The sequence below is a fragment of the Mercenaria mercenaria genome, chromosome 14 (genome assembly GCF_021730395.1).
Source record: "Mercenaria mercenaria strain notata chromosome 14, MADL_Memer_1, whole genome shotgun sequence".
NCBI lineage: Eukaryota > Metazoa > Mollusca > Bivalvia > Venerida > Veneridae > Mercenaria > Mercenaria mercenaria.
In genome coordinates, this window is record NC_069374.1 from 40727955 (window position 1) to 40753114 (window position 25160).

The 25160-nt window shown below is 38.0% G+C and overlaps 1 protein-coding gene across 2 annotated transcripts in view; it reads left to right on the plus strand.

Moving 5' to 3' along the window:
* LOC123527407 (F-actin-capping protein subunit beta-like) overlaps positions 1–25160 on the plus strand; it is a 117159-nt gene that overhangs the window by 62740 nt on the left and 29259 nt on the right. For both annotated transcript variants that reach the window (XM_045306826.2, XM_045306828.2), the window contains exon 5: positions 1848–1989. In XM_045306826.2, the coding sequence (XP_045162761.1) occupies positions 1848–1989 (142 nt within the window). The remainder of the gene's footprint in view (positions 1–1847; positions 1990–25160) is intronic.

Consider the following 25160-nt stretch of genomic DNA (forward strand, 5'->3'; position numbering starts at 1 on the left):
TCACTTGATTTTACATATGAAAATCTTCAAAATAATTTCTAAAAATAAACCAGAAGGCCTAGAGCTTAGATATTTGACATGTAGCATTGCCAAGTGGACCTCTACTAAATTTGTTCAAATCATGACCCCCAGGGTCAAAATTGACCCCGCCCTAGGGGTCACTTGATTTTACATATATGAAAATCTTCAAAAAATTTCTAAAAATAAACCAGAAGGCCTAGAGCTTAGATATTTCACATGTAGCATGGCCTAGTGGACCTCTATAACATATGTTCAAATAATGACCCCCGTGGTCAAAATTGACCCCGCCCCAGGGGTCACTTGATTTTACATATGAAAATTTTCAAAAATTTTCTAAAAATAAACCAGAAGGCCTAGATCTTAGATATTTGACATGTAGCATTGCCTAATAGACTTCTACAAAAAAATTTCAAATCATGACCCCTGGGGTTAAATTGGCTCCGCCCCATGGGATTACTTAATTGTACATAGAAAAATCTTTAAAATTTTCTAAAAAAAAAAGCAGAAGGCCTAGAGCTTAGATATTTGACATGCAGCATTGCCTAGTGGACCTCTACAAAAATTGTTCAAATCTTGTTCAAGTAAGCAACTCTACTCAGGTGAGCGATATAGGGCCATCATGGCCCTCTTGTTTCCTTAACGGTCAAAGTTATTGCTTTAAAACTTGGAGGAGTTATTCAACATTAAAAGCTGACTCTGCACAACAAGTACCATAACTCTGCATTGCTTATTGCAAGAATTATGGCCTCTTTTGGACTTAGAAAATCATGGGTAGGACAATATTACTATTACTGTAAAATCATTCAATTGCCTGGGCACGAAATTTCGTGGTTTTGGTCAAAACAGCAATTTCATGGGGATATGAATTTGTGGATTTCAACTTTTGAACATCAGATTAATGTGAATTTTACTTGTTCGTTGGGATTAAATTTGGTGGATTGACTCAACCACAAAATCCACAAAAATTAGTTCCCCACAAAATTTAATGAGTTAACAGTAACAGACTAAAAAAATCAGATGAGCATCTGCACCCGCAAGGCGGTGCTCTTCTTTATTCTATCTTCATAAACCATAGTCAGAATATTTGTCTTCCTGAAGTCTTGGATGATTTTGAATCTGGCTCACATGGGGTCAAAAACTAGGTCACTAGGTCAAATCAAAGAAAAAGCTTGTTAACATTCAAGAGGCCACCTTTTTGCTCCAATATTCCTGAAACTTTGTCAGAATATTTGCTTTCATAAAATCTTGGACGAGTTCTAATCTGGGTCATGTGGGGTCAAAAAGTAGATCACTAGGTTTAAATGAAAGAAAATGCTTGTTTACACTTGAGGCCACATTTCTGGTCCAATCTTAATGAAAATTGGTCAGAATATTTGTCTCCATGAAATCACTAGGTCAAACATGTTTACACTGTTCTATGGTGTGTTACTCAGGTGAGCGACCTAGCTTGGCCCTCTTGTTTAAACAGTACTATTAGTGGGTCTTCTTCACTTCTTGTGTTATTTCTCAGTTACAGGCATTCGTTTTTGATTTTTTAGCTCACCTGAGTCCATCCGGCAATGCTTCATACCAAATATGACCTACTGACCTACTTTCTTGTTTTTTTTAAGCTTTTAAGCTTTAGCAAAGAAATGTCTTCAAGCAAGCAACTTAACTCAGGTGAGCGATATAGGGCCATCGTGGCCCTCTTGTTTCTCAGTGTGAACAAGTGAAGCTGTAAGTGGACTTACGTAAGTTCTAAATTTTGAATAATCACTTTTGTTTTAGATGCTAAAGCAGAATAATATTGTTAAGTTATAAAAAACATAACCCCATTGTATTTGCAGGTACTTTGAGGGTGGTGTTTCCTCAGTATATCTCTGGGACCTGGACCATGGCTTTGCAGGGGTTATTCTCATCAAGAAAGCAGGTGATGGGTCAAGGAAAATCAAAGGGTGTTGGGACTCAATACATGTTATAGAAGTTCAGGTAAAAAAGCTTGAGAAAGCTTGAAATACATAGATATTCAGTATGTGAGGGCTGTGTTAGAGTCACACATGTCTGTTCATCCAGCCAATTGTCCCACTTGTTCACTTCATATCTTCTTAACCACTTTTTAGCTCCACTATTTGGAGAATAGGGGTGCTATTCTACTCTCAACTAACCACAGAGGAGAAAAATTCTAGAGGTTGGTTTATTGTCGAGCCCGCTGGCGGTGAGCTCTATATAGTTGTCACTTTCGGTGTATGTGCGTGCATCCAACCGTCCGATTTTGTCCGGACCAACTTCGACATGCATGGACCAATCTTGTTTATATTTGGCATGAATGTTTACCTCAATGAGAAGGCGTGTCATGTGCAAACCCCATGTTCCTATCACAAAGGTCAAGGTCACAGTTGGAGGTCAAAGGTGAAATTGAAGTTTGTCCGGACCTTAACTTTGACATGCATGGACCAAATTTGTTTATATTTGGCATGAATGTTTACCTCAGTGAGAAGGTGTGTCAAACCCCATGTTCCTATCTCAAAGGTCAAGGTCACAGTTGGAGGTCAAAGGTCAAATTGAAGCTTGGCCGAGGGGAAAAATTGAGACCACTTTTCTGTGGTACAACATGCATGTTACATCCAATTTTTCGGTGTATTTTGACCTATCTTTACCTGGTAAGGAGTTTTGTCTGGACTTATATTATATTGATTTTTTTTTATAATTGGTCAAAAAAATTACATACGCAAATACAGGTGCTAGTGTAAATCAGTTCTGACACCGCTAATTAGTATAATAAATGTTACTTTACTGGCGGGCACGACATTCTGCCCGTGGGCATGCAGATTGTATTTCTAGTTTTTCCTTTGTGTACAAAAACGACGGGGACAAAAACTGTGCAAGCTTCTGAAAAAAAAAAACTGGTTTGTTGTTGTTTTTTATGCCCCCGAAGGGAGGCATATAGCTTTCGAACCGTCTGTCTGTCAGTCTGTCCGCAATTTTCGTGTCCGGTCCATATCCTTGTCATCCATGGATGGATTTTCAAATAACTTGGCATGAATGTGTACCACAGTAAGACGACATGTAGCGCGCAAGACCCAGGTCCGTAGCTCAAAGATCAAGGTCACACTTAGACGTTAAAGGTCATTTTTCATGATAGTGCATTGATGGGTGTGTCCGGTCCATATCTTTGTCATCCATGGATGGATTTTCAAATAACTTGGCATGAATGTGTACCACAGTAAGACGACGTGTCGCGCGCAAGACCCAGGTCCGTATCTCAAAGGTCAAGGTCACACTTAGACGTTAAAGGTCATTTTTCATGATAAAGCATTGATGGACGTGTCCGGTCCATATCTTTGTCATCCATGGATGGATTTTCAAATAACTTGGCATGAATGTGTACCACAGTAAGACGACGTGTCGCGCGCAAGACCCAGGTCCGTAGCTCAAAGGTCAAGGTCACACTTAGACGTTAAAGGTCATTTTTCATGATAGTGCATTGATGGGCATGTCCGGTCCATATCTTTGTCATCCATGGATGGATTTTCAAATAACATGGCATGAATGTGTACCACAGTAAGACGACATGTCGCGCGCAAGACCCAGGTCCGTAGCTCAAAGGTCAAGGTCACACTTAGACGTTTAAGGTCTAAGGTCATATTTCATGAAAGTGCATTGATGGGCATGTCCAGTCCATATCTTTGTCATTCATGCATGGATTTTAAAATAACTGCGCATGAATGGGTGGCACAGTAAGACGATGTGTCGCGCGCAAGACCCAGGTCCATAGGTCAAAGGTCCTAAACTCTAACATCGGCCATAACTATTCATTCAAAGTGCCATCGGGGACATGTGTCATCCTATGGAGACAGCTCTTGTTTCACCCTGTTTTTTGTGAAAAGAAAAAAATAGGGGGGTGGGGAACTCATCAGTAGTGGGATGGGGGAGAAAAAATTGTTTTTTTCTCCCTTGTTTATGCACAAAAGCTAGTGGAAAAAACAACCAGGGGTTGGGGGGAGAAACTTGTTGTTTTTAGCTCACCTGAGCAATGCTCAGGTGAGTTCATCTGATCACTCGATGTCTGGCGTCTGTCTGTCATCTGTCTGTCGTCTGTCCGTCAACATTTAGCTTGTGTATGCGATAGAGGCTGTATTTTTCAACTGATCTTCATGAATTTTGGTCAGAATGATTACCTTGATGAAATCTAGGCCGAGTTCGAAAATGGGTCGTCTGGGGTCAAAAACTAGGTCACTAGGTCAAATCAAGGAAAAACCTTGTGTATGCGATAGAGGCTGTATTTTTCAATTGATCTTCATGAAATTTTGTCAGAATGATGACCTTGATGAAATCTAGGCCAAGCTCGAAAATGGGTCATCCTGGGTCAAAAACTAGGTCACATCAAGGAAAAACCTTGTGTATGCAATAGAGGCTGTATTTTTCATTTTATCGTCATGAATTTTGGTCAGAATGATTACCTTGATGAAGTCTAGCCCGAGTTTGAAAATGGGTCATCTGGAGTCAAAAACTAGGTCACTAGGTCAAATCAAGGAAAAACCTTGTGTATGCCATAGAGGCTGTATTTTTCAATTGATCTTCATGAAATTTTGTCAGAATGATAACCTTGATGAAATCTAGGTCAAGTTGGAAAATGGGTCACCCGTGGTCAAAAACTAGGTCACTAGGTCAAATCAAGGAAAAACCTTGTGTATGCGATAGAAGCTGTATTTTTCATTTTATCTTCATGAATTTTGGTCAGAATGATTACCCTGATGAAATCTAGACCGAGTTCGAAAATAGGTTATCTGGGGTTAAAAAGTAGGTCACTAGGTCAAATCAAAGAAAAACCTTGTGTGTGCGATAGAGGCTGTATTTTTCAACTGATCTTCATGAAATTTTGTCAGAATGATAACCTTGATGAAATCTAGGCCAGTTTTGAAAATGGGCCATCTGGGATCAAAAACTAGGTCATTCGGTCAAATCAAAGAAAAACCTTGTGTATGCAATAGAGGCTGTATTTTTCAATTGATCTTCATGAATTTTGGTTACAATGATTGCCTTGATAAAATCTAGGTCAAGTTTGAATATGGGTCATCGGGGATTAAAAACTAGGTCACTAGGTCAAATCAAATAAAAACCTTGTGTATGCAATAGGGGCTGCATTTTACACCGGATCTTCATGAAATTTAATCAGAATGTTTGTCTGGATGAAATCTAGATGGAGTTTGAATATGGGTCATATGGGATGAAAAACTAGGTCACCCGGTCAAATTAAAGAAAAACATTGTGTATGCAATAGGGGCTGCATTTTACACTGGGTTCACATAAAATTTAGTCAGAATGATTTCCTTGACGAAATCTAGGTCAAGTTAGAATATGGGTCATCTGTGATCAAAAACTAGGTCACTAGGTCAAATCAAAGAAAAACCTTTGTATATGCAATAGAGACTGTATTTTTCAATTGATCTTCATGAAATTTGGTCAGAATGCTAGCCTTGATGAAATAAAGGTCAAGTTTGAGTATGGGTCATCTGGGGTCAAAAACTAGGTCGCTAGGATATATCAAAGAAAAACGTTTTGTATGCGATAGAGGCTGTATTTTTTAATCAAGGTTGATGAAATTTAGTCAGAATGATTGCCTTGATCAAATCTAGGTCAAATTCGAATGTAGGTCATCTTAGCTCAAAAACTAGGTCACTAGGTCAAATTGAAGAATATGCTTGTTTACACTTAAGAGACCACATTTTTATGCCCCCGAAGGGAGGCATATAGTTTTTGAACCGTCTGTCTGTCTGTCGGTCTGTCCGCAATTTTCGTGTCCGGTCCATATCTTTGTCATCGATGGATGGATTTTCAAATAACTTGGCATGAATGTGTACCACAGTAAGACGACGTGCAGAGCGCAAGACCCAGGTCCGTAGCTCAAAGGTCAAGGTCACACTTAGACGTTAAAGATCATTTTTCATGATAGTGCATTGATGGGCATGTCCGGTCCATATCTTTGTCATTCATGCATGGATTTTAAAATAACTATGCATGAATGTGTGACACAGTAAGACGATGTGTCGCGCGCAAGACCCAGCTCCGTAGGTCAAAGGTCCTAAACTCTAACATCGGCCATAACTATTCATTCAAAGTGCCATCGGGGGCATGTGTCATCCTACGGAGACAGCTCTTGTTGATCCAATCTTAATGAAAATTGGTCAGAATATTTGTTTCCATAAAATCACTATGTCAAACATGTTTACACTGTTATGGTGTGTTTATCAGGTGAGCGACCTAGGGCCATCTTGGCCCTCTTGTTTTCTCCTGTGTTTATGCACAAAAACTAGGGGGAAAACAACAACCAGGGGGAAGAAAAGAAACCGGTTGGTTTTTATGCCCCCGAAGGGAGGCATATTAGTTTTCAACTGTCCGTCCGTTTGTCACACCAATGTCTGTTAGTTCATCACACCAATGTTAACTTTTTGCATGAAGGCACTTTACTCGCGAACCACTGCACCCAGGACCTTAAAACTTCACATGCTGGTAGTACTTATTGAGTACACGACCCCTACTGACTTTGGGGTCACCAGGTCAAAGGTCAAGGTCACAGGGGCCAATGTTAACTTTTTGCATGAAGGCACTTTACTCGCGAACGACTGCACCAAGGACCTTCAAACTTCACATGCTGGTAGTACTTATTGAGTACACGACCCCTATCGACTTTGGGGTCACCAGGTCAAAGGTCAAGGTCACAGGGGCCAATGTTAACTTTTTGCATGAAGGCACTTTACTTGCGAACCACTGCACCCAGAACCTTCAAACTTCACATGCTGGTAGGACGTATTGAGTACACGACCCCTACTGACTTTGGGGTCACAAGGTCAGAGGTGAAGCTCACAGGGGCGAATGTTAACATTTTGCATGAAGGCATTACTCGCGAACCATTGCACCCAGGACCTTCAGACTTCACATGCTGGTAGGACGTATTAAGTATACGACCCCTACTGACTTTTGGGTCACCAGGTCAAAGGTCAAGGCGCTGTGGGGGCATTTGTCACCATTAGTGACAGCTCTTGTTTCACCCTTGTTTATACACAAAAACTAGGGGGAAAAACAACCAGAGGGGAGAAAAAACAACCGGTTGTTTTTTTTCTCCCTTGTTTATGCACAATAACTTAGTTATTAGGGGAGAAAAAAACAACTGGTTGCACAAAAACTAGGGGGAAAACAACAACCAGGGGGAAGGAAAAAAAACGATTGATTTTTAGCTCACCTGTCACATAGTGACAAGGTGAGTTTTTGTGATCACCCTTCGTCCATTGTCCGTGCGTCCATCAGCAATTTCTTGTCTACACATTAGTGGTTTCATTTATGATTTTATTTAGTCCCCTACTGGTTGAAAACCAGTTTCGGGGACTATAGGAATGCACTTTTCCATCTGTCCATCATTCCGTACGCCTTTTTGTTCGTCCGCAATTTCGTGTCCGGTCCATAACTCTGTCATCCATGAAGGGATTTTGATATTACTTGGCACAAATGTTCCCCATGATGAGGCGATGTGTCTTGTGCAAAACCCGGACCCCTAGGTTAAAGGTCAAGGTCACAATTGGAGGTCAAAAGTCAACAGGGCCTTTTTCCTGTCCGGTCCATAACTCTGCCATCCATGAAGGGATTTTAATATTACTTGGCACAAATGTACCTCATAATCAGACGATGTGTCTTGCACAACTTTCAGACACCTAGCTCAAAGGTCAAGGTCACACTTGCCAGTCAAATATTAACATGGCATGAACAGGGTTTGTTTTGTGTCCGGTCCATAACTCTGCCATCCATGAAGGTATTTTAATATAACTTGGCACAAATGTTCCCCATGATGAGATGATGTGTCATGCGCAAAACCCGGATCCCTAGCTCAAAGGTCAAGGTCACGATTGGAGGTCAAAGTTCAGTAGGGTTTTTTCCTGTCTGGTCCAGAACTCTGTCATCCATCAAGGGATTTTAATATTACTTGGCATAAATATTCCCCATGATGAGTTAATGTGGCATGCGCAACACCCAGAACCCTAGCTTAAAGGTCAAGGTCACACTTGGAGATCAAAGGTCAATGGGACATTTTTTCTGTCCGGTGAATAACTTTGTCATGCAAAACAGGATTTGAATATTACTTGGCACAAATGTTCACCGCTATGAAACGGAGTGTCTTACGCAAGAACCTGGTCCCTAGGTCGAAGGTCAAGGTCACACATAGAGGCCAAAGGCCAGATACAAGAATGACTTTGTCTAGAACACTTCTTCTTCATGCATGGAGGGATTTTGATGTAACTTGGCATAAATATTTACTACCATGAGATGGATTGTTGTGCGCAAGAACCAGGTATCTAGGTCTAAGGTCAAGGTCACACTTAGAGGTCAAATGCCAAATTCAAGAATGACTTTGTCCGGAGCATTTCTTCTTTATGCATGGAGGTATTTTGATGTAACTTGGCACAAATGTTCACAACCATGAGGCAGTCTTGTTTTTAGAATTATGTCCCTTTGTTTTACTATAAATAGCTTATATTGTAACTTATTGTACCCCCCCCCCCCCGACAACAAAGTTGTAAGGGGGGGGTATACTGGTTTCAGGTTGTCTGTCTGTCTGTCTGGCCGTCTGTCCATAGACGCAATCTTGTGCACACCATCTCTCCTTATGCCCTTGACAGAATTTAATGAAACTTCACACAAGTGATCTGTACCAACAGTAGTTGTGCATGGGGCATGTTAGGTTCTTTTAGAAAAAAAAATTGCAGAGTTATGGGACTTTGTTTTTTTGTTACTATACTATATACATAGACACAATCTTGTGCGCACCATCTCTCCTCATCCCCTTGACACAATTTAATGAAACTTCACACAAGTGATCAGTACCAACAGTAGTTGTGCATGGGGCATGTTAGGTTCCTTTAGAAAAAAAATTGCAGAGTTATGGGACTTTGTTTTTTTGTTACTATACTATATACATAGACACAATCTTGTGCGCACCATCTCTCCTCATCCCCTTGACACAATTTAATGAAACTTCACAAAAGTGATCAGTAACAACAGTAGTTGTGCATGGGGCATGTTAGGTTCTTTCATCGACAAAAATTGCAGAGTTATGGGACTTTGTTTCTTGTTAACATACTATGTACATACAGTCTGCATTTGCAATCTTGTGCGTGCCTCATCTACCAAACCCTTACACACAATTTAATGAAACTTCTTACAAGTGATCAGTACCAACCCTAGTTGTGCATGGTGCATGTTACATTCTTTTAGATAAATATTCTGCATAGTTATGGGACTTTGTTTTTAGCTCGACTGTTCAAAGAATAGTCTAGCTATTCTGCTCACCCTGGCGTCGGCGTCGGCGTCACACCTTGGTTAAGTTTTTGCATGCAAGTACATACAGCCATCAATTAAAGGCATATAGATTTGAAACTTATTTTTTCTTTTTCTAGGTCAATTACCAACCTCTCTGGGTCAAGTCCCATAACTCTGACATGTATTTTGAGCAAATTATGCCCCCTTTTGGACTAAGAAAATTTTGGTTAAAGTTTTACATGCAAGTTGCTATCTCCAAAACTAATGCAGATATTGATTTGAAACTTCACATGTGTCTTCGGGGTTATAAATCTAGTTGATAGCAGCAAGTCCCATAACTCTGACTTTCATTTTGGCCAAATTATGCCCCCTTTTGGACTTGGAAAATTCTGGTTAAAGTTTTGCGTGCAAGTACATACAGCTATTTGTAAAAGGCATATAGATTTGAAACTTATTTTTTCTTTTTCTAGATCAATTACCAACCTCACTGGGTCAAATCCCATAACTCTGACATGTTTTTTGAGCAAATTATGCCCCCTTTTAGACTTAGAAAATTTTGGTTAAAGTTTTACATGCAAGTTATTATCTCCAAAACTAATGCAGATATTGATTTGAAACTTCACGTGTCTTCGGGGTTATAAAACTAGTTGACAGCAGCAAGTCCCATAACTCTGACCTTCATTTTGGCCAAGTTATGTCCCCTTTTGGACTTAGCAAATTCTGGTTAAAGTTTTGCGTGCAAGTACATACAGCTATTACTAAAAGGCATATAGATTTGAAACTTATTTTTTCTTTTTCTAGATCAATTACTAACCTCACTGGATCAAGTCCCATAACTCTGGCATGTATTTTGGGCAAATTATGCTCCCTTTTGGACTTTGAAAATTCTGGTTAAAGTTTTACATGCAAGTTTCTATCCAAAACTAATACAGATACTGAATTGAAACTTCACATGTGCCTTCGGGGTTATAAAAGTAGTTGACAGCAGCAAGTCCCATAACTGATATGCATTTTGGTCAAATTATTCCCCCTTTTGAACTTAAAACTCTTTTGATATTTAACCTTTTTGGGTAATCTTTTCCTGCTTCTGGGACAATATTTCGAATAGTTGAGCTTGGCTGTCTTACGGACAGCTCTTGTTTGTTACTATACTGTATACATACAGTCTATATACATACAGTCCACATAATTATGCAATCTTGTGTGCGTCAAATTGCAATGTACTGTGTCAGTGCATGCGGGGGGTACATTCATCACCTTTAGTGATAGCTCTAGTTTATCACAGGCCATAGGGAAAAATTGACACCAGTTTTCTGTGGTACAACATGCGTGTAACATCCAATTTTTAGGTGTATTTTGACCTATCTCTACCTGTAAAGAGTTTTCTGTGGACTTACATAGATTTTTAGCTCACCTGTCACATAGTGACAAGGTGAGCTTTTGTGATCACCCTTCGTCCGTCGTCAGTCTGTGCGTCCGTCCGTGCATCCGTGCGTCAACAATTCCTTGTCTGCACGATAGTGGTTTCATTTATGATTTTATTTTAACCAAACTTGCACACAACTTGTATCACCATAAGATCACGGTTCCTGTCTTGAACTGGCCAGATCCCATTATGGGTTCCAGAGTTATGGCCCCTAAAAGGGCCAAAATTAGCTATTTTGACCTTGTCTGCACAATAGCAGCTTTATTTATGATTTGATTTTTACCAAACTGGCACACAACTTGTATCACCACGAGATCTTGGTTCCTTTCTTGAACTGGCCAGGTTCCGTTATGGGTTCCAGAGTTATGGCCCTTGAAAGGGCCAGAATTAGCTATTTTGACCTTGTCTGCACAATAGCAGCTTCATTTATGATTTTATTTTAACCAAACTTGCACACAACTTGTATCACCATAAGATCTTGGTTCCTTTCTTGAACTGGCCAGATTCCATTATGGGTTCCAGAGTTATGGCCCCTGAAAGGGCCAAAATTAGCTATTTTGACCTTGTCTACACAAAAGCAGCTTCATTTATGATTTGAATTTAATCAAACTTGCACACAACTTGTGTCACCATAAGATCTAGGTTCCTTTCTTGATCCGGCCAGATCCCATACAGGGGTGTTAAATTCTTTTTCACACCACTCGCCCTGCAGGACTAGTAGCTAGTAAAATCTACTCGCCCTTAGTGGACAGTCACTCGCCCTAATAATTGACATTTTTAAAACTCACGTAGTAAGGAATGAGTATTATGTACAACAAGCAAATTTCAAACAAAACACATAGCTCGTGCACTACGTTTCCTTTTTGATTATTCATTTCTGTTACTCTTAAATTTCTTTTTCACACCAGACATTTTTCTTTCACTAATTTTGTGATCTCCACCATCAAGTTGTTCTCCATAATAACTGCATCGATAGTAAAAATAATCACAGTCTAACCCCTACCGTAGTTTCCCAAAGTGTCAGGAAAGTATTAAACATCAGTTATTTTCCTTTTCTCAAGACTTATTTCCCGAAAAATAATTATTTTAAAAAGTGTCCTAAAAATATGGACACAATATTCATCATCCACCTACCCGTCTTGAAAGCGAAAAAAAAAAGAGTTGACGATCATCGGTAATTATTCTGTTGATAAACTAAGTAATTGGCCTGTTTTCATCATCAATTAACATCCACTCAAAGAGCTAAAAGTGTGTCGGCATCATGACATCTGAAGTGGAGATCAAAGCGGTATTGTTGCACGAGACTGTCATGGCATTACGTCATATTACAGTTTTTCGCGCCATGTGACCTATTTGCCCTCAAGGAATTTACATTATCGTTTGAGAAGAATATTTTATAAAAAAAAATTTCCGGCATGATTGACGTTTTGATACCTTTATGATTCGCGGGTAAATTCCAGTCAATCAAAGTAGCAACTGAACTATCTCAAAGTTTGTTGACGTTTTTCAAGATGTAATTTCTGAATTTCATTAAAGCTACGACGTAAAAACCACTCGCCCGATCGGTCGAGTATACAGCGAGATCCACTCGTTCTATCCAGACTTTAACTCGCCAATGCGAGCGGGCGAGTGGAATTTTACACCCCTGCCATAATGGGTTCCAGAGTTATGGCCCCTGAAAGGGCCAAAATTAGCTATTTTGTCCTTGTCTGCACAATAGCAGCTTCATTTATGATTTGATTTTAACCAAACTTGCACACAACTTGTATCACCACGAGATCTTGGTTCCTTTCTTGAACTGGCCAGATTCCATCATGGGTTCCAGAGTAATGGCCCCTTAAAGGTCAAAAATTGGCTATTTTGGCTTTTGCAGCAATATAGACTTCATTTTTGGTTTTATTTGATACAAACTTCCAAAATATCTTCAACAACAATAAATCTTGGATTCCTTGACAAATCAGATCCAATCGTAGGTTCCAGAGTTATTTTATATCTGATTACCTCCCCTGATTGTAATCAAAATGGATTTATATCAGTAAGAACTTATAGGATTTATTTGAAATTTCATTATTGTTATTAGTTGGACTGAGACAATCAGGGTAGATAACTATGGACTGATTTTATGTCAAATTACCTCCCTTTATTTTAAATTAAAATGGGTATATCTCCATAACTAATGAAGATACTGATCTGAAATTTCATTTATGTCAACAGATTTATTTGGCAGATCCTTCTTTTGTTCACTGACAATATTTATCTTTTTTAATTACTTCCCTTTTACGTTACTATAAATAGCTTATTTTTAGTAACTTTTTTATTATTGGCCGTAGGGAAAACCCGAGACCACTTTTCTGTGGTACAACATGGATGGTACCTCCAATTTTTAGGTGTATTTTGACATATCTATACCTTGTAAGAATTTTTTTTTCTTTTTGGTTAAATTTCTTCCCTTTGTTGTTCCTGTCCTTTGGACTTTGATATTTTTTCTGAGGACCTTCTTGTCCTCAAGTTCAATGATAACAGGTGAGCGATATATGGCCATTATGGCCCTCTTGTTTTTGTTTTTTTTTCGCTATAAATAACTTATATGATACCTTTTTGATAATCAGCTATAATATACAAATTTTAATCCAAGTGTTTTGTTATAACATATTGTATATATAGTACAATATTGTTTATACATTATTGACAGATATCAGTTCATTATGTTATACTGCAGTAGAGAAAACAAGAGTGCCAGACTGTCACAATATACGCCCATCACAGCAAATTTCTTTACACTAGCACCTGTATTTGCAAATGAAATTTCAATTTTGTGGTTGTTTAGTAATTATTGTAAGTCTTTTGTTTTTAGCTCACCTGTCACATAGTGACATGGTGAGCTTTTGTGATCTCCCTTAGTCCATCGTCCGTCCACAATTTCTTGTCTGCACGATAGTGGTTTCATTTATGATTTTATTTTAACCAAACTTGCACACAATTGTATCACCATAAGAAATTGGTTCCTTTCTTCAACTGGCCAGATCCCATAATGGGTTCCAGAGTTATGTCCCCTGAAAGGGCCATAATTAGCTATTTTGACCATGTCTGCACAATAGCAGCTTCATTTATGATTTGATTTTAACCAAATTTGCACACAACTTTTATCACTATAAGATCTCGATTCCTTTTTAGACGCCCTAAGGGACATAATTATTATGTTATTGCCTCGGTGTCTGTCTGTCTGTCTGTTGGTTAGCAATTTCCTTTCCGCTCTGTAACTCTTGAACCCCTTGAAGGATTTCAAAGAAACCTGACACAAATGTTCACCTCATCGAAACGATGTGCAGAGCGCATGTTTTGGATGGCTCACTTCAAGGTCAAGGTCATGCTTAGGGGTCAAAGGTCATATGACTTTGTTTTGTGTGTATATTGATTTGCATTTGCGTTGCATTGCAGTGCTCTTGTTTTTATTTGGCAGATCCGTCTTTCGTTCACGTACAATAATTTTTTTAATTACTTCCCTTTTATGTTACTAAGAATAGCTTATTTAGTAACGTTTTTATTATTGGCTGTAGGGAAAAACCATGACCACTTTTCTTTGGTACAACATGGATGGTACCTCAAGTTTTTAGGTGTATTTTGACATATCTGTACCTTAAAGAAAATTTCAACTATATTTTCTCATGATTCTTTTGATTGATCTTGATTATGGTTTTTTTTTACCTTCTTGTCCGTAAGTGCAATGATAACAGTTGAGCGATATAGGGCCATTATGGCCATCTTGTTCTAAATCCACATAAAAACTCCTTACCAGGTAGAGATACCTTAAAATACACCTAAAATTTGAAAGTAGTATCTATGTTGTACCACAGAAAAGTGGTCTTGGTTTTTCCCTACGGTCAGTTATAAAAAAGGTACAATATAAGTTATTTATAGTAACAACTAAGGGAAGTTAATCTTTAAAAAAAAAAAAAGGATCCAAAAATAAATTGTAAGTCCACACAAAAATCCTTGCACACAACTTGTATCACCATGAGATCTCGATTCCTTTTTGTACGCCTGAAGGGACGTATTATGTTATCGCCTCAGTGTCAGTCTGTCTGTCTGTCTGTCTGTCTGTTGGTTAGCAATTTCCCTTCAGTTTGTTTCGTGTCCGGTCTGTAACTCTTGAACCCCTTGAAGGATTTCAAAGAAACCTGACACAAATGTTCACCTCAGCGAAACAACGTGCAGAGCGCATGTTTCGGATGGCTCACTTCAAGGTCAAGGTCACACTTAGGGGTCATAGGTCATATGACTTTGTTTTGTGTGTATATTGCTCTGCATTTGTGTTGCATTGCAGTGCTCTTGTTATTATTTGGCAGATCCTTCTTTTGTTCACTTACAATAATTTTTTTGTTAATTTCTTCCCTTTTATGTTACTATAAATAGCTTATTTAGTAACTTTATAGCTCACCTGTCACATAGTGACAAGGTGAGCTTTTGTGATCACGCAGCGTCCGTCGTCCGTCCGTGCGTGCATCCGTAAACTTTTCCTTGTGACCACTCTAGAGGTTACATTTTTTGTGGGATCTTTATGAAAGTTGGTCAGAATGTTCATCTTGATGATATCTAGGTCAAGTTCGAAACTGGGTCACGAGCCTTCAAAAACTAGGTTAGTAGGTCTAAAAATAGAAAAACCTTGTGACCTTTCTAGAGGCCATATATTTCACAAGATCTTCATGAAAATTGGTCAGAATGTTCACCTTGATGATATCTAGGTCAAGTTCGAAACTTGGTCACGTGCCTTCAAAAACTAGGTCAGTAGGTCTAAAAATAGAAAAACCTTGTGACCTCTCTTGAGGCCATATATTTCACAAGATCTTCATGAAAATTGGTCAGAATTTTTATCTTGATAATATCTAGGTCAAGTTCAAAACTGGGTCACATGAGCTCAAAAACTAGGTCACTATGTCAAATAATAGAAAAAACGACGTCATTCTCAAAACTGGGTCATGTGGGAAGAGGTGAGCGATTCAGGACCATCATGGTCCTCTTGTTTATTATTGGCGGTAGTGAAAAACTGAGACCACTTTTCTGTGGTACAACATGGATGGTAACTCCAATTTTTAGGTCATCTGATTTTTTGAAAAAAATGATAAGTTATTTTCATCACTTGATCAGCGTCGGCATTGGCTGGTTAAGTTTTATGTTTAGGTCAGCTTTTCTCCTAAACTATCAAAATTGTTGCTTTGAAACTTGCAACACTTGTTCACCATCATAAGCTGACCCTGTACATCAAGAAACATTACTCCATCCTGCTTTTTGCAAGGAATAATTTTTAGCTCACCTGTCACATAGTGACAAGGTGAGCTTTTGTGATCACCCATCGTCCGTCGTCCGTCCGTCAACAATTTCTTGTCTGCACGATAGTGGTTTCATTTATGATTTTATTCTAACCAAACTTGCACACAACTTGTATCACCATAAGATCTCGGTTCCTTTCTTGAACTGGCCAGATCCCATTATGGGTTCCAGAGTTATGGCCCCTGAAAGGGCCAAAATCAGCTATTTTGACCTTGTCTGCACAATAGCAGCTTTATTTATGATTTTATTTTAACCAAACTTGCACACAACTTGTATCGCTATAAGATCTTGGTTCCTTTCTTGAACTGGCTAGATTCCATTATGGGTTCCAGAGTTATGGCCCCTGAAAGGGCCAGAATTAGCTATTTTGACCTTTTCTGCACAATAGCAGCTTCTTTTATGATTTAAATTTAATCAAACTTGCACAAAACTTGTGTTGCCATAAGATCTCAGTTCCTTTGTTGAACCGGCCAGATCCCTTATTGGGTTCCAGAGTTATGGCCCCTGAAAGGACAAAAATTAGCTATTTTGACCTTGTCTGCACAATAGCAACTTCATTTATGATTTGATTTTAACCAAACTTGCACACAACTTGTATCACCACAAGATCTTGGTTCCTTTCTTGAACTGGCCAGATTCATCATGGTTTCCAGAGTTATGGCCCCTTAAAGGTTCAAAATTGGCTATTTTGGCTTTCGCAGCCATATAGAGACTTCATTTATGGTTTTATTAGTCCCCTACTGGTTGAAAACCAGTTTCGGGGACTATAGGAATGCACTTTTCCGTCATTCCGTCCGTCCGTCCGCAATTTCCTGTCCGGTCCATATCTCTGTCATCCATGAAGGGATTTTAATATTACTTGGCACAAATGTTCCCCATGACGAGACAACGTGTCATGCGCAAAACCCGGACCCCTAGCTCAAAGGTCAAGGTCACAATTGGAGGTCAAAGGTCAACAGGGCTTTTTTCCTGTCCGGTCCATAACTCTCCCATCCTTGAAGGGATTTTAGTTTTACTTGGCACAAGTGTTCCCCATGATGAGATGATGTGTCATGCGCAAATCCCGGACCCCTAGCTCAAAGGTCAAGGTCACAATTGGAGGTCAAAGGTCAACAGGGCTTTTTTCCTGTCCGGTCCATAACTCTCCCATCCATGAAGAGATTTTAATAGTACTTGGCACAAATGTTCCCCATGAGGCCAGAGTTTTTTATTTTTTTGTTACTCGGATTTTGGGCAGAAAAATGTTGACAGGAGGGGGGAAAAAAATAAAAATAAAAAGGCAGTAAAATTACTAAAACAACAGACGATAAGTGATCATTTCAAATGTGTTGCCTGAAAGGGTTTTAACACTCCTTTAATACGCATTTAACATGTAATACAAAGAAAATTACCATTCTGTGTTTTATTATCTTGAACTTAAAATTGATGATTTCAAAAACTTTAACAAAATCACTCTTTGGGCATGGGTACTATTTGCCCTTGGTCATAATATCTCCAACGAGTATTAAATTGATAATTGAATAGCAATTTTCAATGGTCTGATCGGCTGGTTTCATTTTTAGCATGTGCATACTTTTATTTTTAATTCATAAACTTTTCTGACCAAGATCTTTATTTAATACATTTTAATATTTATTGGTTGTGTTGTAAGTCACACTGACACAATTTTATAGGTCATATGGTGACTTTCCAGACTTAAATGGTGCTGGAAGACCCTAGGTACTCCTCTGGGCATCATCTTGGCAGGGTCCTTCCCTCAGAAAATATCTTTTAAATTATGCAGTTTTCCCCAAAAACTGACTTTACATAAGGTTTTTTATTCCCCTTTGCCCAAACACCGAGCTGTTTTTGCTCCAAATCACAGGCCAGGGTCCCTTTCCCTCCTGGTTAAAAAAAACCCCCAAAATCTGAAACTCTGGCCTGAGGAGACGATGTGTCATGCACAAATCCCGGACCCGTAGCTCAAAGGTCAAGGTCACAATTGGGGGTCAAAGGTCAACAGAGTTTTTTTCCTGTCCCGTCCATAACTCTGCTATCCATGAAGGGATTTTAATATTACTTGGCACAAATGTTCACCATGATGAGACAACATGTCATGCGCAAAGCCCAGACCCTTAGCTCAAAGGTCAAGGTCACAATTGGAGGTCAAATGTCAATAAGGTTTTTTCCCTGTCTGATCCAGAACTCTGTCATCCATCCAGCATGCCCAGTCACGCAGAATCCTGCGTTTTTCACGTAGAAAACACGATGTGCACGCATATTTTTCGATGGCCGTGCGTGCAGGTATGCATATTTGTTGTGGCTGGCAAATAAACAAATTCGGCTCAAAAATTGGTGGTCCCTAACCTAAAACCCGGGAAACGCTTGCTTTTGAACAGAAAACCAATAAGCTTCCAGCGGCAAACATCTGCGCGATCTAGATTACTCCAAATACGTCACTAACAAAAAATGGCAGACAAGCATGAAAAACTTCATTCTGGGTGGAAATATTAAATTGACCTCAGTGCCATATGAAAGGCCGGGTTTTCACTACAAAATAGGCATCATACAGCATTAGTTCCTGCAGGCGTACTGTTGATAATGTGCAGAACAGAATGGTCATCGAGTACTACTGTAAGCAAATGCCTAAGCCAGAGGAAAAGCTGCTGAAGCATTTAGGCCTTAGACATTCATAATAGTTAAATACTGCTCTTTATGCCTTAGCAGCATATAGTAAACAGGCTAGGCCTATATAAATACAGTATGACTGAGTTTACTGAATAAATACTGTAAACATTATCTAATATCTGTTGCTTTTAGTTTTCATACCAGTACATATGTTCATGTTTTGGGAAAATTCAGTGTACCCAGATGATGAGACGACATGTCATGCACAACACCCAGTACCCTAGCTTAAAGGTCAAGGTCACACTTTGAGATCAAAGGTCAAGAGGATTTTTTTCCTGTCCGGTCTGTAACTTTGTCATGCAAAGCAGGATTTAGATATCAGTTGGCACAAATATTCCCCTGGATGAGACAACATGTCATGCGCAAGAACCAGGTCCCTAGGTCTAAGGTCAAGGTCATATTTAGAGGTCAAAGGTCAAATTCAAGAATGACTTTGTACGGAACATTTCTTCTTCATGCATGGAGGGATTTGATGCAACTTGGACCATACATGTGATAAGTTCAGAATCCCAAAACTGGAGGATTGCCATTTTTCAGCTGGAGTTGGGGTCTCAAAACTGGAGGTTTTTATCGACATATATTAAGCGCGTGGACACATAACTTAGAGGCAAAATCCAACATTTTTGGCCACACAATAATGTATATAAGTCTACACCAGAAGAAACAATCCTCATAACTCTTGATTTGAATTTTGACAGAGTTATGCCACTTTTTAATTTCAGTTTTTTTGTTAAAGTTTTATATAATGTCTAATATCTCCGTTACATACAAAGCTATTGCCTATTATGCCCTTTAACTGGCAAAACTTTAATTCAGAGTCAATCACTGAGAAAAGTCGAGCATGCTATCTTACAGAAGCTCCCTCTTGTTCTAACTTTAAAACTTTCTTAAACAGATTAAATTTGTAGAAACAAAGTCTCAATTTAGGTCTGAAATGAAGGTGAACATGCATTAACATTATTCTACTCGAGGACTTAAAAAAACGAAGTTCTAAATTGGTCTGAACACAACTCATAAATTATGTAAATTCCTTACCCCACCCACTCTCGTATAAAAATACTGATGATTTTCACATGAAAAATAGAAAATAGAAATGCATCAACATGTATTTACCCATACCAAATATGTAGATTGATGTTATCAAATAAATGAGTGTGTGTTTTCATCCAATTTTCAATGAAATAAGTCCAGTTTATTAGCAAATTAATTTGGTAAACATTGGAAGAAAATGCGTAACTCCGTAAGGGGAAATAACACTCCTGTTCTAAAAATAGTAATGGGTTGGTTTTTCCAACAATTATTTATGTGATTTTATTACCGAGCAAAATTTTTCTTTGAATAATCAAAATTCATTTCAGTTGAGAATTATTTCTTATGACTGGGAGTTTTTTTGCTTCAAATTGGTAAAAATGGAGCTTAATTGGCATTTAGAATGGGCAGATATTCGGCCCCGTGAGACAGGTGGAAAAGGCCCTGCTTGTCTAATCCCTTATCAAAACAAACAATTAATAATTCACCTGTGAAAAACAACTCTTTCCTCCAGCAACATGTGTGGCAAACATGTATAATACACAACAGTCGGTGACACTTTGATTTACTGTGTAAACATGTTTGGCACTCCTCGGTAATTATCAACCCAATCATAATACTGATTTTTATACGCCCGTTTGAAAAACGGGACGTATTATGGGAACGCCCCTGGCGGGCGGATGGGCGGGCGGGCGGGCGGGCGGGCGGCGTCCACAGACCTTGTCCGGAGCATATCTTCTACATGCATGGAGGGATTTTGATGAAACTTGGCACAGTTGTTCACCATCATGAGACGGAGTGTCATGCGCAAGAACCAGGTCCCTAGGTCTAAGGTCAAGGTCACACTTAGAGGTCAAAGGTCAAATTCAAGAATGACTTTGTCCGGAGCATATCTTCTTCATGTATGGAGGGATTTTGATGAAAGTTGGCACAATTGTTCATCATCATGAGACGGAGTGTCATGCGCAAAAACCAGGTCCCTAGGTCTAAGGTCAAGGTCACACTTAGAGGTCAAAGGATACAAGAATGAAAAATTCAAGAATGACTTTGTCCGGAGCATATCTTCTTCATGCATGGAATGATTTTGATGTAGCTTGGCACAGTGTTCACCATAATGAGAGGGAGTGTCGTGCGCAAGAACCAGGTTCCTAGGTCTAAGGTCAAGGTCACACTTAGAGGTCAAAGGATACAAGAATGAAAACTTTGTCCGGAGCATATCTTCTTCATGCATGAAAGGACTTTGATGTAGCTTGGCAAATTGTTCACCATCATGAGACGGAGTGTCATGCGCAAGAACCAGGTCCCTAGGGGTAAGGTCAAGGTCACACTTAGAGGTCAAAGGATACAAGAATGAAAACTTTGTCCGGAGCATTTCTTCTTCATGCATTGAGGGATTTTGATACAACTTGGCACAAATGTTCACAGCATGAGACGGAGTGTCATGCGCAAGAACCAGGTCCCTCGGTCTAAGGTCAAGGTCACACTTAAAGGTCAAAGGTCAGATACAAGAATGACTTTGTCTGGAGCATTTCTTCTTCATGCATGTAGGGATTTTGATGCAACTTGGCACAATTGTACACCATCATGAGACGGAGTGTCATGCACTGGTCCCTTCTTTAAAATTACTTCCCTTTGCTGTTACTATAAATAGCTTATATTGTAACTTTTTCATTACAAGTCGTAGGGAAAAATCGAGACCACTTTTCTGTAGTACAACATGCATGTTACATCCAATTCTGAGGTGTATTTTGAGCATCTCTAACCTGGTAAGGGATTTTTGTGTGGACTTGTAATTTTTTTTTTTCGATTTTTTTTTTTTTTTTTTTTTTTTTTTCTCTTTAAAGATTAATTTCCCCTTAGTTGTTACTATAAATAACTTACGTTGTAACTTTTTTATAATTGACCGTAGGGAAAAACCAAGACCACTTTTCTGTGGTAAAACATTGATATTACTTCAAATTTTGGGTGTATTTAAGGTATCTCTACCTGGTAAGGATTTTTTTTGGGGACTTAGAAAAATAAAAGAATTACAATAATTTCTAAAAAAAACAACATTGTAAACAACTAGAAAATTAAAATTCCATTTGCAAATACAGGTGCTAGTGTAAACAAATTTGCTGTGACGGGCGTATATTGTGACATTCTGCACCCTTGTTATTTTTTGAAAAGCGGGAGAAATATGGTTTTGGTCGGGAGACGGGAGGCAAGGTGAAAAAATCGGGATTTTGACCCTCCCGCGCGGGAGATCACATGTATGACTTGGACCAAATGTTCACCACCATGAAGCACCCTTGTTTTTAGAATTACGTCCCTTTGTTGTTACTATAAATAGATTTTATTGTAACTTTTTTATTACTGGCGGTAGAGAAAAATCGAGACCACTTTTCTATGGTATAGCATGCATGTTACAGCCAATTTTTAGGTGTATTTTGACCTATCTCTACCTGGTAAAGAGTTTCTTGTGGACTTATATTATAATTTTTTTTTTTTTTTTTTTTTTTTTAAAGATTAATTTCCCTTTGTTGTTACTATAAATAACTTAACTTACATGATAACATTTTTATAATCAGCCAAAAAAATTCAATATTAAAACAACTGTGGGTTTTTATATATGCACATTTTAATCCAAGTGTGTTGTTATAACATATTGTATATGTAGTACAATATTGTTTATACATCATTGACAGATATCAATTCATTATGTTATACTGCAGTAGAGAAAATTAGGTGCCTTCCAGTAGGGGACTTTGTATTGCATGGCAATACTTCATTCACTTGTTTGATACAGACTTCCAAAATATCTTCAACAACAATAAATCATGACAAATCAAATCCAGTCGTAGTTTCTGGAGTTATTTTATATCTGATTACCTCCCCTGATTGTAGTCAAAATGGATTTATATCAGTAAGTACTTATAGGACTTATTTGAAATTTCATTATTGTCATTAGTTGGACTGAGCCAATCAGGGTAGATAACTATGGACTGATTTTATGTCAAATTACCTCCCTTTATTTCAAATTAAAATGGGTATATTTCCGTAACTAATGAAGATACTGATCTGAAATTTCATTTATGTCAACAGATTTATTTGGCAGATCCTTCTTTTGTTCACTTACAATAATTTTCTTTTTGATTACTTCCCTTTTACATTACTATAAATAGCTTATTTTTAGTAACTTTTTTATTATTGGCCGTAGGGAAAACCCGAGACCACTTTTCTGTGGTACAACATGGATGGTATGTCCAATTTTTAGGTGTATTTTGACATATCTGTACCTTGTTAGAATTTTGTTTTTCTGTTTGGTTAAATTTCTTACTTTGTTGTTCCTGTCCTTTGGACTTAGATATTTTTTCTGAGGACCTTCTTGTCCTCAAGTGCAATGATAACAGGTGAGCGATATAGGGCCATCATGGCCCTCTTGTATACATTTAGCAATTACCTTAGCTTTGAAATTGTTCTTGAAAAATGATTTATTAAACATTTTAATGAGAAATTAAAAACTATTTTTGATTCAATGTGATATTAGGATGAAATAGTTCAAGGCAAATTGCTTGGTTAAAGTATAAAAAAGAAATAGAGATTAAAAAAAAAATAATGGCTTCTAATTCTGGCACTTTTGGGTATGAAATGGTTCTAAGATTTTGCAGTTGGTTTAAGTCATGGCTAAAAGTGTGAAAGAGCCAAAGGAGGCCCTGATTTTACGCAATCTGTGTTTTTTGTTGTTGTTTTTTTTATATATATAAAAAAAATCCCCAATTTGGTATTTTACGACGCAAATTTCCCCTTCTGAAAGGACCCGCCACCCTTCCCCAAAATCATAAAAAAAGGGCTGGGTCTGTCTGGGGATATTCAGCTCCCTGTTACAGATTTAATTCTATTCATTAATAAATATCTATTCTGTTTATACCCTAGTACCGGACGTGTGTCTATTTTTTATGGCATAAAAAGCAAAAAACTTGACATATCTGTAGCTAACTTTTCCAGTTTCTGTGATTGTGATGTAAATATTGTTTCAGCCCTCAATTTATATGATCATGGTTCTGTGATATGTTTAAAATTTAGATAGTATACTGTAGTGTTGTAAAATCGGTTTCAAAACAAAATCGATAATCGAATCGAATCTGAACAGCTATTTCGATTCACAATGGATTATATAATCGAAAGTAAAAGCATTCAGACTTACCTATAATTATACTCCTATTATAGATTCCACTTAGGCAATACATTTCAGATAATTTCATGCATGTTTTGTTAGTCCTTTAAAGAAAGAAAGTTTACAACAGAACCCAAGAAATATTCAAAAATAATTTTAATTGGTAGCTTCTTAGTTCTTTTTAAGTACAAAGTACATCTGTTATCTTAACATCTAGCAAAGAAAAATTTAGTTCAGTAAACTTGCAAACTTGCACATTAACACTTTTATGTAACAATACAGTAGTCTTCTCATTCTACAATTTACCAGTATTGGTCCATGTTCATTTTAAGAAATATAAGTTTATTGATCAAATCAGGATTCAACCTTGACCTCTTTTTGTTAACCAAAGATCCAGTTAAACTGAAAACACGCTCACTAGGGACAGAAGAAGCTGGGATGGCCAGGTATTTTTTTGCTAAGACAGCCAACCTTGGATAAACATACTGGTTTTGAATGCATTTTTACTTTTAACTATAAATTTCTATAAGTATAAAATTGATTAATTTAATCTCAATCTCGTTGGCTTGATAAGATAAATATAAAACAAGACAGTTCAAGACTATTTCAAAATAAGGTTGACAAATTGACAGACACAGAGAGGTACATCGAGATCATTGTTTAATAATTCACAAAGTCCATACGAATTACGAAGGGTTCGAATAGTTTGGGTACAAAAACATATTTTTGTTCACATATGATTTTCGGCAGAGTTTGCAAAGAACAGATTGCATGTTGAGGTTTTCTTTAATAGGTGGTCCTTGTTTTGTTTTTTCGAAGCCAAAATATACCCGCACAGTCGACCAAACTTTTCCTGGAAAGGGAAATATTTCGGTGTCCGCATTGACACTTTTTTCTGCCATTTTAACGTGTGAGAGTGACGTCCCTTGAGATTTAATTAACGAAATGTATGAAAATAACAGATATATGTAATGAACGGAAAGGGATCAATTGCACGAAAAGCACTAGCGACATCGATTTCAGAACTCCAACATCGATAGTCGGCGACCTGTGGCTGCCGGCGACGATTATTTAACCCGATCATCATTTCATCACTATAGTATAGTTCAGTATTTAATCATTTACCTTTAAACATATATTAAAACATTTTATCCTTGACACTACATCTTATCAAAAGAACACAATTGGAAATAAGTTGTAATGGATTCATGAGTGATCCTAGGACAACTAAGTCACTAAAATTGT